The 13,322-nt window shown below is 44.6% G+C and overlaps 1 protein-coding gene across 1 annotated transcript in view; it reads left to right on the top strand.

Annotated features, from left to right (window-relative positions):
- CTBS (chitobiase) overlaps positions 1–13,322 on the top strand; it is a 63,085-nt gene that overhangs the window by 17,324 nt on the left and 32,439 nt on the right. Inside the window, 1 exon segment of the mRNA XM_044383685.3 lies at positions 1,367–5,106. Coding sequence (XP_044239620.3) covers positions 4,939–5,106 — 168 coding nt within the window. The 5' untranslated portion in view covers positions 1,367–4,938.

Genomic DNA, 13,322 nt, shown 5'->3' on the forward strand with positions numbered 1-13,322 from the left:
CGCACGTCACCATCGGTGTGAACGTGTTATTTAACTTCTGGTGCCCCTTCGTCTGTAAACTAGAGATGACAGTAGTTGAGTCTGTCTCAGGGGTTGTTGTGAGAATTAAGTGAGCAATGGGGTGTTACCTACTTTGAACAGCGCCCCCTGCTCTTTTTATATTGTTTGTAACCCCTCTGCTGGAGGCTGACTCCTGCCCCCTTATTTTCAGACAACCTTCCGCTCACCCCTTGACCCTGAATTCCTGAAGCTCCTCTTGCAGTTCTGGAACATTCTGAGGATTTCTGTGGTTTAAATTGGGTTGTTTCTCAGCTTTCCCTACTGTTGGGGTTCGGGGTACTTAGCTCTTGTGCTTTCCAGCTTCCAAAATTATGTTGCCGTCCTCTCCTCATGCTTGTGGGCCTAAGTTTTTATTGGAGTTGAAGCACGAGAGGAAGCAAAATTAGATGTTCCTAGTCCACAAGGTGGGAGACTGGGATAAAAAGTTAAGAGACCTCAAAGTGCTGTTTTTCAAAGCTAGGAGGGCACAAGATGCCACAGCTAGAGATCAGGGCACTTGTGACAAAGCCTGATTAGGACGCCAAGAGGAGGAATCTCTCAAAAGTAATGAAATATTTTTAAAAAGATTATAGTAAGTGATGATAAGCTCCAGGTCTTCTGACCCTTAATATGAAGGAAAATTTTAAATAGCAATTACCTTGAAACTTTTAGGAGAAAACTTACATTCTTTCTCTGACCCTTGAATTTGTAAATCTTGTTCTGTCTTTAAATGTAAACACCCTGGAGATAACCAAAACATTGTCCACAGGGACTAAAGAAAAAAAGGGTGGGGGGGGGAAGGCTTTTTAAAATACAGACAGCTTGAAATGGTAAGGAGAACAACTCTGTAGGTAGGGAAAGGAGGAGATGTGTGAGAAAGGTATAAGGAATGAAAACACATTTTTTACTGAGGGGGAAAAGAAAGTAATTTTGTCCTGCGTTGAGATTGGTTGTTTAGAGAGGGAAAATTTAGGACAAAATCTGAATGAAAAAGTTGTAGAAGGTTTGTGAAGGGGAATCCTTGGAAAGGAATTTTACAGGTGGTCAGGACTGATAAAGATTGAATAAATGAGTTTAAAAGTCCACTGATAGAAGATAAAATGTGGTTTTCTGTCTATTAAAAAGATAATACTTTCTTGCATTGTTGGTCTGCTCTTGATAAGAAATTATAAACAGGTTTATAATGAAATTAAATTTTAAAAATTATAAACAAAGGTTTATAATAAATAAAAAAAAAACAAGTTTCTATGTTTTGTCTTTACCAAGTTTGTAAGAAGCTCTCATGAGGTCTCTAACCGTGGCCACTTTTGTCTTCTGTTACTTGCAGAGTTGCTGTTTTACTCTGCTGCTTCGGCCGAATGTGTTCCTGCAAAAGTGCTTCATCTTCCAGGAGATTCGTGGAAAAGACTGACAAGTACAGGTTTCTGGTAACCAGGATCAATTTGCCTTCACGTAGGAGGGATGATAATAAACCTTTTAAGTGCTCGCCCAAGGCTACCTGCATAGCCCCACAGTATGTCATGGGATGGTGGCTGGGGACCTGTCCCTGTTCTCCTTCCTCACATCAGTGAAATGTACATCAATGGCCAAAACATTAACATGTAGAAATTTGCCTCTGCCACAGGACACCTTACAGGCTTTGCTGGAGCCTCTGCAAGGAAAGGATGGGCCGCGAATCCACAGAAAATGCAAGGCCCAGGCACTGCCGTAGGCTTTGGGTGGCATCTGGTCCAGTAAGACTTATGTTGTCCCAAAAGTTAGAATTGATAAGGTACAATCCTATCCAACCCCTAAAAATGTGAAGGAGGCACAAGCTTCTGTAAGGATTTGGGGGTTGGGGAGGACTCTTATTCCCTACCTGGCATACTGCCTCCATCTCTTATTCTGCCGGCTAGAGAAAGGGCACACGTGGGACTGGGGATCAGAGCAGCAAGCTGGTTTTAAGAAAGCAAAAATATTGGCAAAGCAGATTAATGTTCTGGGCATCTCCCAAGTAGGGCTAACATTTGAGTTAAATATGTCTGTGACTCCAAAGAGGGGAGAGTGTCCCTAGGGTTTTGGTCCCAGTTCCGGAAGGGGGCAGAAACCCAATAAACCCCAGAGAGCAGCAGCTCCCAGCAATGGGCACAGCGCTCCTCCAGGTAGCGCAGCCGGTGGGTGGAGCTGAGTGGTCTGGCTGGTGATCACGCCCGAGCCCCGACTGTTTACCCTTTACGCTGACAGCTACGCTGTACCGAAGGGATTAGCCCTATGGCTTGGACGATGGGAGGCCAAGGGGTGGATGATTATGAATAAGCCCTTATGGGGTCAAAAGGTGTGGGAAGACATTTGAGTTCATCTGCAAGATCTTGTCTAAGGAGCCCTCACTGCTCTCCAGCCGCAGCTCATAGGCGCTGACACCCCCCGGCACTCAGGAAATTGACGCCCTACCTCAGGTACGAGCTTGAGCTAACGACCCTCCGGTAGGCACAGCAGATTGGGTGGCAGAAAAAATGGCCATCGCGGTCCCCAGGTGGGGTGGCATATGGCCAATGAAGCCAAATTGCCCTTGAAGTACAGAGACTTCATTAATGAGAGAACAGGCCATCCTGTGTGTTCTAAACAACACCCCGGGCAACTGCCGGAAGAATCTGGGGCCATTCGCTGCAGTTCCACCCAGTGAAGAGCTGGCGATTGACTATACCGGCCCCTCCAAGTGAAGACCCAGTATATGCCCCGGTTTGTGCGGACGCCGCATCCGGCCTAACGCAAGCGGTCCCCTGCCGCTGTGCACAACAGGCTGCCACCGTTAGGGGCTTAGAGGACTGAGTACTGTGTGTGGGTACCCTCATCGAGTAGATAGCAATTAGGGAGTCACATTTCGAAGGTCAGGGTGTGTAAGACTGGGGGAAAAAAAAGACATCAAATGGAGGTTTCATCTCCCCAGTGATCCACAAGCAGCAGGGTTGGTAGAAAGAAAACAAATATTAAAACAGCAGATTAAATTGTTAGCAGATGAAACCACCATGGCCTGGTGGACTGGAGTACTGTCTAGGCATTCGTACACTTGAATCATCACTGAGTAGGACCAGTTGCCCCATATGCCAGACTGGGGACCCCTGCCAAGGCCCCCAACACCAAAAAGGTGTGGACACGACAGGAAACCGTCATTGCTCCAACTCTCAGCCGTGGGTCAACACGCTGTGCTGCTGGGACCGCCGAGCCCGCTGCGCCCGGGAAAGGAATTAGCTCCTGGAGTTTGCAAGGCCGCACGCCGACGGGCCGGCGAGCGACTTCACACTCATTCTCCACTGGGATCCACTGTCCTGCTGCAAGCCGGACTTGTGGAAATGCACGAGGCCTGAAATGGAGCACACACCTTGAGAGAGAGAAGGTGGGGGTCCTCTTCTGCATATCCTGTCCGCAGTCTGTCTGCTCATGCCTGACAGTGCTACCTCCCCTGGCCAATAGTTCCTAAAGCTGCCGTCCTCCCTCTCTCCTCAAGCCCGGGGGGACACTGTCTCATTGCTGTGATCAGCTGGCTACTGTCTTTGTTCCCTCCATGGGCTTGGAGGGTGTTATAGCCCACATAGAGAGCCTTACTACCTTCAGCCAGCAAGCCCTGAAGGATAGCCAAAACACTGTCCTTACTGAAGGCTGAAATGACTCTAATGAGAGCTGTCCTCTAAAATAGGATGACCTTGGGCAGTATTACTACCTCACAGGGCGGCATCTGTGCCATTATCAAAACAATGTTCTCAGCTCATTCCTGATGAGTCTGCTGATGTATCATCCCTATTAAATCACGTGAGGACACAGGTGAATGCCCTGAGTGATCCAACCCCCAGCCTAGAGGATTTAATAAATGGGTGATTTGGATCCTGGGGCTCCTGACAGAGTTGTCACTAATTCGGGGAATTACTGTCGTCCCCTGTGTTTTCTCTTACGTGCACCTGTATTTTTGCTATGGCATCTGCCTCCATTGCAGCAGCCGGCCACTAAAAGAGCCACCTCCATGTTAATGAAACCCCTTGCTGACCACTCAGGACTCATTGTGGAAGAGGGGGGCACATGAGATTGTAAGAACTGGTCACCAGGGGTGGAAGGTCGGGAGTGTCATCACAGAGGCATGGCCACCGATTGACCTGTGAATACTCTGAGCCTCCTCACCCCTTCCTCTGTCCTTGGAATGCGGCTTCTGCTCGCCTTTGCTGCTCCCAGAGGCTTCTCCCAAGACACAGCCTTGAGATAGTGACGTAGTATTGAAAACACCTGCACAGTATATGCGACTAAGCCCAGTTAGGGCCCCTTTATAAGCTTTTTAAGATTTGGAGGGTTGCTGCAGGGATCCATTCATCTTGCTGCCGCCCAAGACAAAGCCTTGTATGTAAGGTCGTTGCTCTTACTAAAACTGCCACCTGCCATCCTGGAGTGACCCGCCTCTTTCCTCTCTCCCTGCCCTGTGTGCGGGAGCCAGTTTCAGAGCACACCAGGAAAGTTCCTGAACCCTCCCCCCCCCATTGCAACCATGCTGCTCAGTCATCCCTATCAAGCTCCCCTACTTCTCCATTTGGGGGGCCCCCTCCACTTTCAAAGTGTACAAGGAGGACAAAGGGCCACGACACGAAGACAGGTGCAGAGTGTTGAGGGGTATAAATGGTACTGATGACATGTGCTTGATTGAATCGGCAGGTCTGCTGGGGCCTGAGGCACTGGCTTGCCAGGGCAGGTCTTCGAGGCAGCCTTTCTCCTTCACCCCACCTTCACGTCCCCATTGGCCGAGACTGCCCCGCCCTCCCCACGTCAGCCCCTCCCAGGTCCGCTCTGCGCCCAGGCAGGGCCCACCTTGCTGAGAGGCTTGACCCGAGCCAGCGGGTGGAGGAGCTCGGTCCCGCCGAGGAGTGAGGAGGGACTGCCGCCATGACGCCACCGCAGCGTGGTCGCCTGTGCCTCCTCGCCCGCCCGCCACACGGCGTCCCCGCGCTGGCTGTGCTGCTGCTGTCACTGCTGCCATTCTGGGCAGGGGCCCGCTGCCCTTGCCAGGATCCAGCGTTGTGCCAACCCATCGCCCAGCACCCTGACTTCGAGGTCAGTGCCTCTCCCTTGCCCTTTCGGGTTTGGTCCTTATGGCCTGGTAAGAAGCTAGAGTAAAGCTGAGCCCTGAGAAGAGGTGGTGCGGGTGCAGTCACCAACTTTGACACTCCCTGAGGGCCTCTTCATGGACGGCCTTCGTCATATGATGGGGAAACTCAGGTTGGGCAACTCTTCCCACGGCTCACAGTTAGTGCGGCCGGAAAGAGGCAGGCAGGTATTCAAACCCGGGTCTGGCCCCAAATGTAGGCTCCTTTCATTGGCCCGCAGTGCCTCTCGGTGGCGCTCTGGGCAAACCAGCGAGGAGGCAGGGTAAGAAGGCATTTCCTAAGTAGCAAGTTCGATTGCTTTCTAAGCATGAATATTTAGGCTGAGAGAATCGCAGCACAACAAACAGGACACTGGAATGCAGAATGTTCTACAGTACCTTTGCTTTTCCCTATCTACCAGCCCTTTCTTTTAGGCACCTCAAAACAATCCAAGAGGGATGGTAAAAATATTTTCCTTCTACCCACCTACCAATTTATAAGGCTTTGGGGAACTTTAATCAAACACCCTTTCACAGGTGATATGAAAATCAGCTGACACCCAGAGTTTGATGACTGCAACAGGAGTTGAAGGAGGAAAGGCTTAATACTGTGAAAAATAATGGACGAAAACCTCCTTTAACTTTTTGAGGAACCTCCAGACTGTTCTCCAGACTGGCTGCATCTATTTGCATTCCCACCAGCAGTGCAAGAGGGTTCCCCTTTCTCTGCATCCCCCCCAACGCTGGTTGTTTCTTGGGTATTAAAGAGGGCACTTGTTATGATGAGCACTGGGTGTTGTGTTTAAGTGATGGATCCCTGAATTCTCCTCCAGAAACCCATATTGCACTGTATGCTCACTAACTAAAATTTAAATTAAAAAAAAAAAGAAAAAAGAAGGAAACTTCCTAAAGGAATGGTCAGGAGGCCAGGTAGGGGGAGCTCTCACCTCCTTGTCAAGTGCAGAAACAATAGGGAAAGCAGGGGTACTTTGCAGGTGGGTATTACTTTACTACCCTAACAGGGGGAAGAAAGGCTCTCCTCCTTCCTGGCAACAGCCCAACCAATGCGACATCCTCACAACTTAGCCAATGAAAAGCCCCTATACTTCAAACTCCCAATTTACTCTTATTGACTTTTTGTTTGTAACAGCCTTCCTAACGTCCCCCTTTCCTCTATAAAAGTGTTTTTCTCCTTCGTTTTGTGGTTTTGCTGTAGCTTGTTTGCCCTGGTTTGCAATTCCCTGCTGTTCCCAAATAAACACTTCTTCGCAGGTAAGATAGCCAACAGTTTTATTTTTAAGGTTAACATTAACATTACTTAGTGATCAGACGCGGGATCCAGAGAAGAACTCCCCCCTCCCCACCCCCAACAGCTCTGAGGCTGGTCAGCAAACAGGTGCTGGTCCCCCTTGGCTCCTGGACTCCTTGCTTTCTTGCCCACCCTGGGGTATGAGGGTAAGTTTTGTCCTGGATTTCAAGCACCACACTGTGTGTTTGAGTTTTCCAGACATTATTTGGGATTTGTTTTAAGGTCTTGTTTTTGTTTTCTAAGAGTACTCGGCCCTTGGTAGGACTCCTGTTTGGAACTGGACTGTTGCTACTGGAACTGTGCGGGCCTTTGGCCTGATTCCTTCTGGAACCAGGCTGTTCCTGTCAAAACTGCTGTTCAGGAATTTTTCTCTTTAGAGAAAAACCTCCAGGAAGTGGGATTCCAGTCATCAGAATGCCTCGAGGGTGCCCCCCAGCCAAGCTCTGGCCAGTTTTGTTTTAAAACTATGGTCTTGGTGCCTGGATGGCTCAGTCGATTGAGTGGCTGCCTTTGGCTCAGATGGTGATCTCGAGGTCCTGAGATCGAGCCCCACCTCAGGCTCTCTGCTCACTGGGGAGTCTGCTTCTCCCTCTGCCCCTCCCCCGCCCGCTCTCGCTCAGTCTCAAATAAATAAATAAAATCTTTTAAAAAACAAAACTGTGGTCTCTCCCATATGCATTTATAACTGAATGGATTGACTTAACCAAAATGCAGAACATCAAAGGCCATTATGGGGAATTTTGATCTCCCCAAACTTGCTTTACTCAAAGTTAGAAAGCTGTGGCTCCAAAACAAACCTGAATGGGATGCTTATGTTAAATGGTACCTGGAGGCTTCCGATGTTCTCAGGATTCTAAGTTCGCCTCTTTGCAAGACACTATTTCTAACCTGAGGCAAAAAATTGAAAGGAGTCAAAATGGCTTCTGAGGCCCCTTTTCCTTCCCTCATTTTTGCAGACATGAATCTGTCTCCTCCTTCCTCTCCCGAGCCTCTTAAAAAACATACTCTTTATTTTTAAACTTTTTTTTATTTTTATTTTTTAGATCTTATTTATCAGAGAGAGAGAGGACACATGAACGGGAAGGGCAGAGGGAGCGGGAAAAGCAGACTCCCTGCTGACTGCGGAGCAGAGAACCTGAGGCAGGGCTCCATCCCAGGACCCTACAATCATAACCTGAGCTGAAGGCAGATGCTTAACTGACTGAGTCACCCAGGCACCCAGTTTTTTGTTGACCTAAACAAAACCCAAGTTTCTTATGTTCCCTGGACTAAGGCCGAATTGTGAGCCATGAAGTTTCCTAAAGTGACTGAGTACCTCCATGAACTTTGCTGAAGAATTCAGCATGTTCAGACTGAACAGCCTCGAGTCTCGGCTTTATATCAACTAGCCCACCTGCTTAGCGGTGAGGACCAGGCCAAGCACCGGATGAAACAAACCCTAAGGTAACATCCTGACGGTGATTTAGAGAAAGCCCTAACTTTTGACCCGATACTGGAACGCTTGCTGGGGATCTCTACTGAGCAATTAGAGTAGCTGTTGTTCAGCTTGCTGATTGACACAGGATTCGGGCTTACACACAAAAGCCTGACAAACCTGTTCATGATTATTACAATCAACTCCAAATTGTATTTTAAGACTGTTCTGGTCTTTCTGTAGATGTTGAATCCACCTGGGTGGCATTTCATTCTGTTTATCAGTGGGCTTAACCGGGATCTTTTCTTTTAGTTAAAAGGATCAGGATGAAATAGGAAATTTACCACTCCAGATTTAGTTAATTTGACAAATCTGCTCACTCACATCTTTGATGACCCACCTAAAAGAAAAACTGCTAAAATTCGTAATTTTTTTTTAAAGATTTTATTTATTTATTTGACAGAGAGAGACAGCGAGAGAGGGAACACAAGCAGGGGGAGTGGGAGAAGAAGAAGCAGGCTCATAGCGGAGGAGCCTGGTGTGGGGCTCGATCCCAGAATACCGGTATCACGCCCAAGCCAAAGGCAGACGCTCAACGACTGAGCCACCCAGGTGCCCCTAAAATTCTTAATTTTCAACTCCAGCAAATGAAGGCCTCTAAACAAACCCCAAATCTCCGTAGTTTCTGTTGTTACTGCTCTTAAGAGCCAGGGCGTTGGGAAAAGAGAGTATTATGAATTTAAGCGTTCCAGGTACCTTCAGCCTTCTAGTTGGCCTTTCCAGTGTCCTCTTAATTCCCGGTAACAGAGTCCAAGAAATTATAGGGGCTCTTCTCAATCCTCCCTCTTAACTGGCTTCAGAGAAACCACTCTCCAGACTGGAAATGAAAATCTGCTTGTATTGATACCACAGCTACCCTCCCAGTGCTTACCCCCACTGCTACAGAGCAGCCCCTGCCTTAGAGCACTGAAGCGGTTCCAATAGTAGGGCTCTCGAATAAACCTCAACAAGACCCTGCTCTGAACCTTTTCCCTTTTGTCTAGGCCCTTTGAGACCTACCCTTTTTCCTCTTATTCTACCTCCATTTATTGGGCTGAGATTTCTTAGAAAAGTAGGATGCCAAGATTTTTCTCAAAAGGGAGAAATAATTCTAGAATTTGACAATGGTAATAAAAATAGCCAACCAGGAAAATTAAATGACACTTCAATGTTTTTTATTTATTCGTATTGGCTGAGCTACCATCCTTTTTATGGGCAAAAGCCTCAATTGATATTCGCAAAATCCACAGTGCACCTTCCATCAGGATTCAAATCCCTTAAAATCTCTCCCATAATTAATAGCCTATAAATAAGCCTCTCAAGGAGACATCAAGTCCATAATAGAATATTACAACGCTCGGGGCTTCATCATGCCCCGCACTAGTGCCTGTAATACCCCTATTTTAGCTGTGAGAGAACCCAATGACCAGGATGGAAATTTGCCTAAGGCCTCCAAGCAATAAATAACATTGTTACTCCTCGGCACCTTGTGGCTCCTACCCCACCCCCCCAGCCACTAACATCCATTCTCGCTGAAGGCAAATTTTTCACTGAAATTGATCTATGCAATACCTTTTTAGGATTCCAGTTGATGAGGATAGCCAATATCTTTTTGCTTTCACTTGGGAAGAATGGAAATATACCTGAACAATAATGCCCAGGGTTTCACAAAGAGTCCTTTTTACTTTTCATGAACCTTAAAAGTTGATTTGGATGATAAAAAGTTTTCTCCAGGCTCTATCTTGTTGTAAAATACATAGATGATTTGCTTCTCTGCTCCCCTTCTCAAACCCCTTCACAGGAAGAAAGCATCCACCTGTTGAAATTTTTGGCCTTAAAGGGACATAAAGTCTCCAAAGAAAAACTGCAGTTATCTCAAACTCAGGTTTGATACTTGAGGCATCAGAATAAGGACTACGTTTGAATCAGATGAAACCCCTCACAACTGCTTAGTGCTGACAGATTACCTTTGAATCCCTGTGACAATTTATATGAAACTCCTCTAACCAGTGCAGGTTTTTCATGGTTTACTGATGGTTCTTACCTAAAGGATGAAAATAGTAAATATCATACTGAGTATTCTATTGTAATTCCTCTTGGGGTCACTGAAACAACACCTTTACATTTGGATAATTCAGCCCAACAGGCTGAATGATATGTCCTTACTTGAGTTCATATCTTAGCCAAGGGTAAAATTGCAAACATTTATACTGTTAGTTGGTATGTTTTAGGGGTAGCTCATGATTTTTGAATATTATGGGGACAATGCGCTGTCCTTATCTCCAATGGAAGAATTTATCAGATGCCATATTTTTGTCGATTGCCTTGGCTCTTAAGGTTCCTGGGCATTTCAGACACTCCCTGGAGGACAAAGTAATCCACCGCACTGATATTTCTGCCAAAATTGCTCTTCTCAAGGAAATTAATGGCCAGACCTCTGCCATAGCTCAAAGGGATGTTCTCCCAAATGATAATTTTGGAAAAATTGATAAATATCTAACAATTGGCCCTAGGAAAGGGAAAAAATATTGGAAATCTAATAATTTTGGCTCCATAAGAAGACAACTAATTCTGTTTTGGGCCAAATAACACTCTGGCCCTATCAGAATTCTAAAATTTGCTGTACTTAACCACTGTACATGCATTAAACCATTGGTCTGCTGACAAATGATAGCATTTATGAAACAATATTGGTGGGGAAAAGTTAATGAGGCTTTCCAAAGTGCCTACCATCCAGAGAAATCTGTTCCTGCAAATGCATTTTATACAACTTCCCCTCTCATGTATAAATATATTTTAGTCATGGTTTGTGTGTTTTCTCACTGGACCAAAGCTTTCTCTTCTAAGTCAGGCCAATGCTTCTGTCAGAAAAGATTATACCAGGGGAACCCCTCTCAAACTTTACAGTGATCAGGGAGCCTATTTTACCGGTCAGGTGCTTTGATAATTGTGCTGTTTGGTTGGTTTTACACCACATTCATTGTGCTTCCGTCCTCAGTCCTCAGGGTTAGTCACATGCTCTAATGGCACTATTAAGACTCACTGGCAAAATTAATAGATATCCTCCAAATACCTTGGTCGGAAGCACTGCTGTTGCTCTCCCAAATGTCAGATTCACCCCCTTGGAACTCCTCACTCTCACCCTTGTAATAGTCCTAGGACATCCAGTGCACTCTGCCCTGCTACCTCAGACCCACAGTTAATAGAAGAAGATATATACTTCAATACTATGAAGGTCTAATTGCTTCTATTAAAAATAACTATACTTTGTTATTTAAATTTTTTTTTGAATTCCAGTATAATTAGCATACAGTGTTGTATTTTCAGGTGTACAATAGTGATTCAACAATTCTGTACATTACTCAGTGTTCATCGCAAGTGTACTCTTAATCTCTTTCACCTATTTTACCCATCCCGCCACCTCTCTCCCCTCTCCCCTCTGGTATCCATCAGTTCTCTATTTAACAGTGATTTTTTTGGTCTTTTTTTTCTTTGTTTCTTAAATTCCACATATGAGTGAAATCGTATGGTATTTGTCTTTCTCTGACTTATTTCACTTAGCATTATACCCTTTAGCTCCATCCATGCCCTGCAAATGGCAAGATATCATTCTTTTTGATGGTAGAGTAATATTCCAGTGTGTGTACATACGTGTGTGTACACACTACATCTTCTTTATCCATTCATCTACTGATGGACACTTGGGCTTCTTCCATAATTTGGCTGTTGTAGTAGATAATGCTGTAATAAGCATGGGGTTGCATATATCTTTCGGAATTAGTGTTTTTATATGCTTTGGGTAAATACCCAGAAGTGGAACTGCTACATCCTAGGGAAATTCTATTTTTAATTTTTTGAAGAAGCTCCATACGGTTTTCCACAGCGGCTGCGCCAGTCTGCATTCCCACTAAGAGCATGAGTGTTCCTTTTCCTCCACAGCCTCACCAACACTTGTTGCTTCTTGTGTTTTTGACTTTCGCCATTCTAACAAGTGTGAGGTGATATCTCACTGTGGTTTTGCTTTGCATTTCCCTGACGATTAGTGATGTTGAGCATCTTTTCATGTATCTGTTGGCCATCTGAAAGTCTTCTTTGGAGAAATGTCTGTTCCTCTCTTCCTATTTTTAATTGGATTATTTGGGGTTTTGGTGTTGAATTGTATAAATTCTTTTATAATTTGGTTACTAACCCTTTATCAGATATGTCATCTGCAAATATCTTCTCCCATTCAGTAGTTGCCTTTTAGTTTTGTTGATTGTTTCCTTTGATGGGCAGAAGATTTTTATTTTGATGTAGTCCCAATAGTATATTTTTGCTTTTTTTCTCTTCAGGAGATCTATCTAGAAAAGTATTGCTACAGCCAATATCAGAGAAATTACTGCATGTATTCTCCACTAGGATTTTTATGGTTTCAGGTCTCACATTTAGGTCTTTAGTCAATTTTGAGTTTATTTTTCTGTATGATATGAGAAAGTGGTCCAGTTTCATTCTTTTGCATGTAGCTGTCCAATTTTCTCAACACCATTTGTTGAAGAGACTTTTTCCCATTGCATATTCTTGCCTCCTTTGTCAAAGATAAATGTCCATTTAATTGGGGGTTTATTTCTGGGCTATATTCTTTCCATTGATCTGTGTCTATTTTTGTGCCAGTACCATGCTGTTTTGGTTACTACAGCTTTGCAATATATCTTGAAATATAGGATTGTGATACCTCCAGTTTTGTTCTTTTTTTCCAAGATTACTTTGGCTAATTGAGCTCTTTTGTGGTCCTATAGAAATTTTAGTATTCTAGTTCTGTGAAAAATGCTCTTGGTATTTCGATGGGGGATTGCATTAAATCTGTAGATTGCTTTGGGTAGTATGGACATTTTAACAATATTTGTTCTTCCACTCCACGAGCATGGAATATCTTTCTATTTGTGTTGTTTTCAATTTCTTTTATCATTGTTTTATAGTTTCAAAATACAGGTCTTTCACCTCCTTGTATAAGTTTATTCCTAGGTATTTTATTATTTTTGGTGCAATTGTAAATGGGATTGTTTTCTTAATTTCTCTGCTACTTTGTTATTAGTGTATAGAAATGTAACGGATTTCTTTGTACTGATTTTATATCCCAAAATCTTACCGAATTCATTTATCAGTTATAGTAGTTTTTTTTGGGAAGTGTTTAGGGTTTTCTATATTATGTCATCTGTATTATATTTTTGTATTACGTCATCTGCAAATAGTGACAGTTTTAGATCTTCCTTACCAACTTAGATGTCTTTTTATTTCTTGTCTGATTGCTGTGGCTAGGACTTCCTGTACTATGTTGACTAAACGTGGTGAGTGTAAACATCCTTAGTTTTGTTCCTGATCTTAGGGAAAAAGCTCTCAGTTTTCACCATTGAATATGATGTTAGCTGTGGGTTTTTCTTATATAG

The sequence above is a fragment of the Ursus arctos genome, unplaced genomic scaffold (assembly GCF_023065955.2).
Source record: "Ursus arctos isolate Adak ecotype North America unplaced genomic scaffold, UrsArc2.0 scaffold_12, whole genome shotgun sequence".
Lineage (NCBI taxonomy): Eukaryota > Metazoa > Chordata > Mammalia > Carnivora > Ursidae > Ursus > Ursus arctos.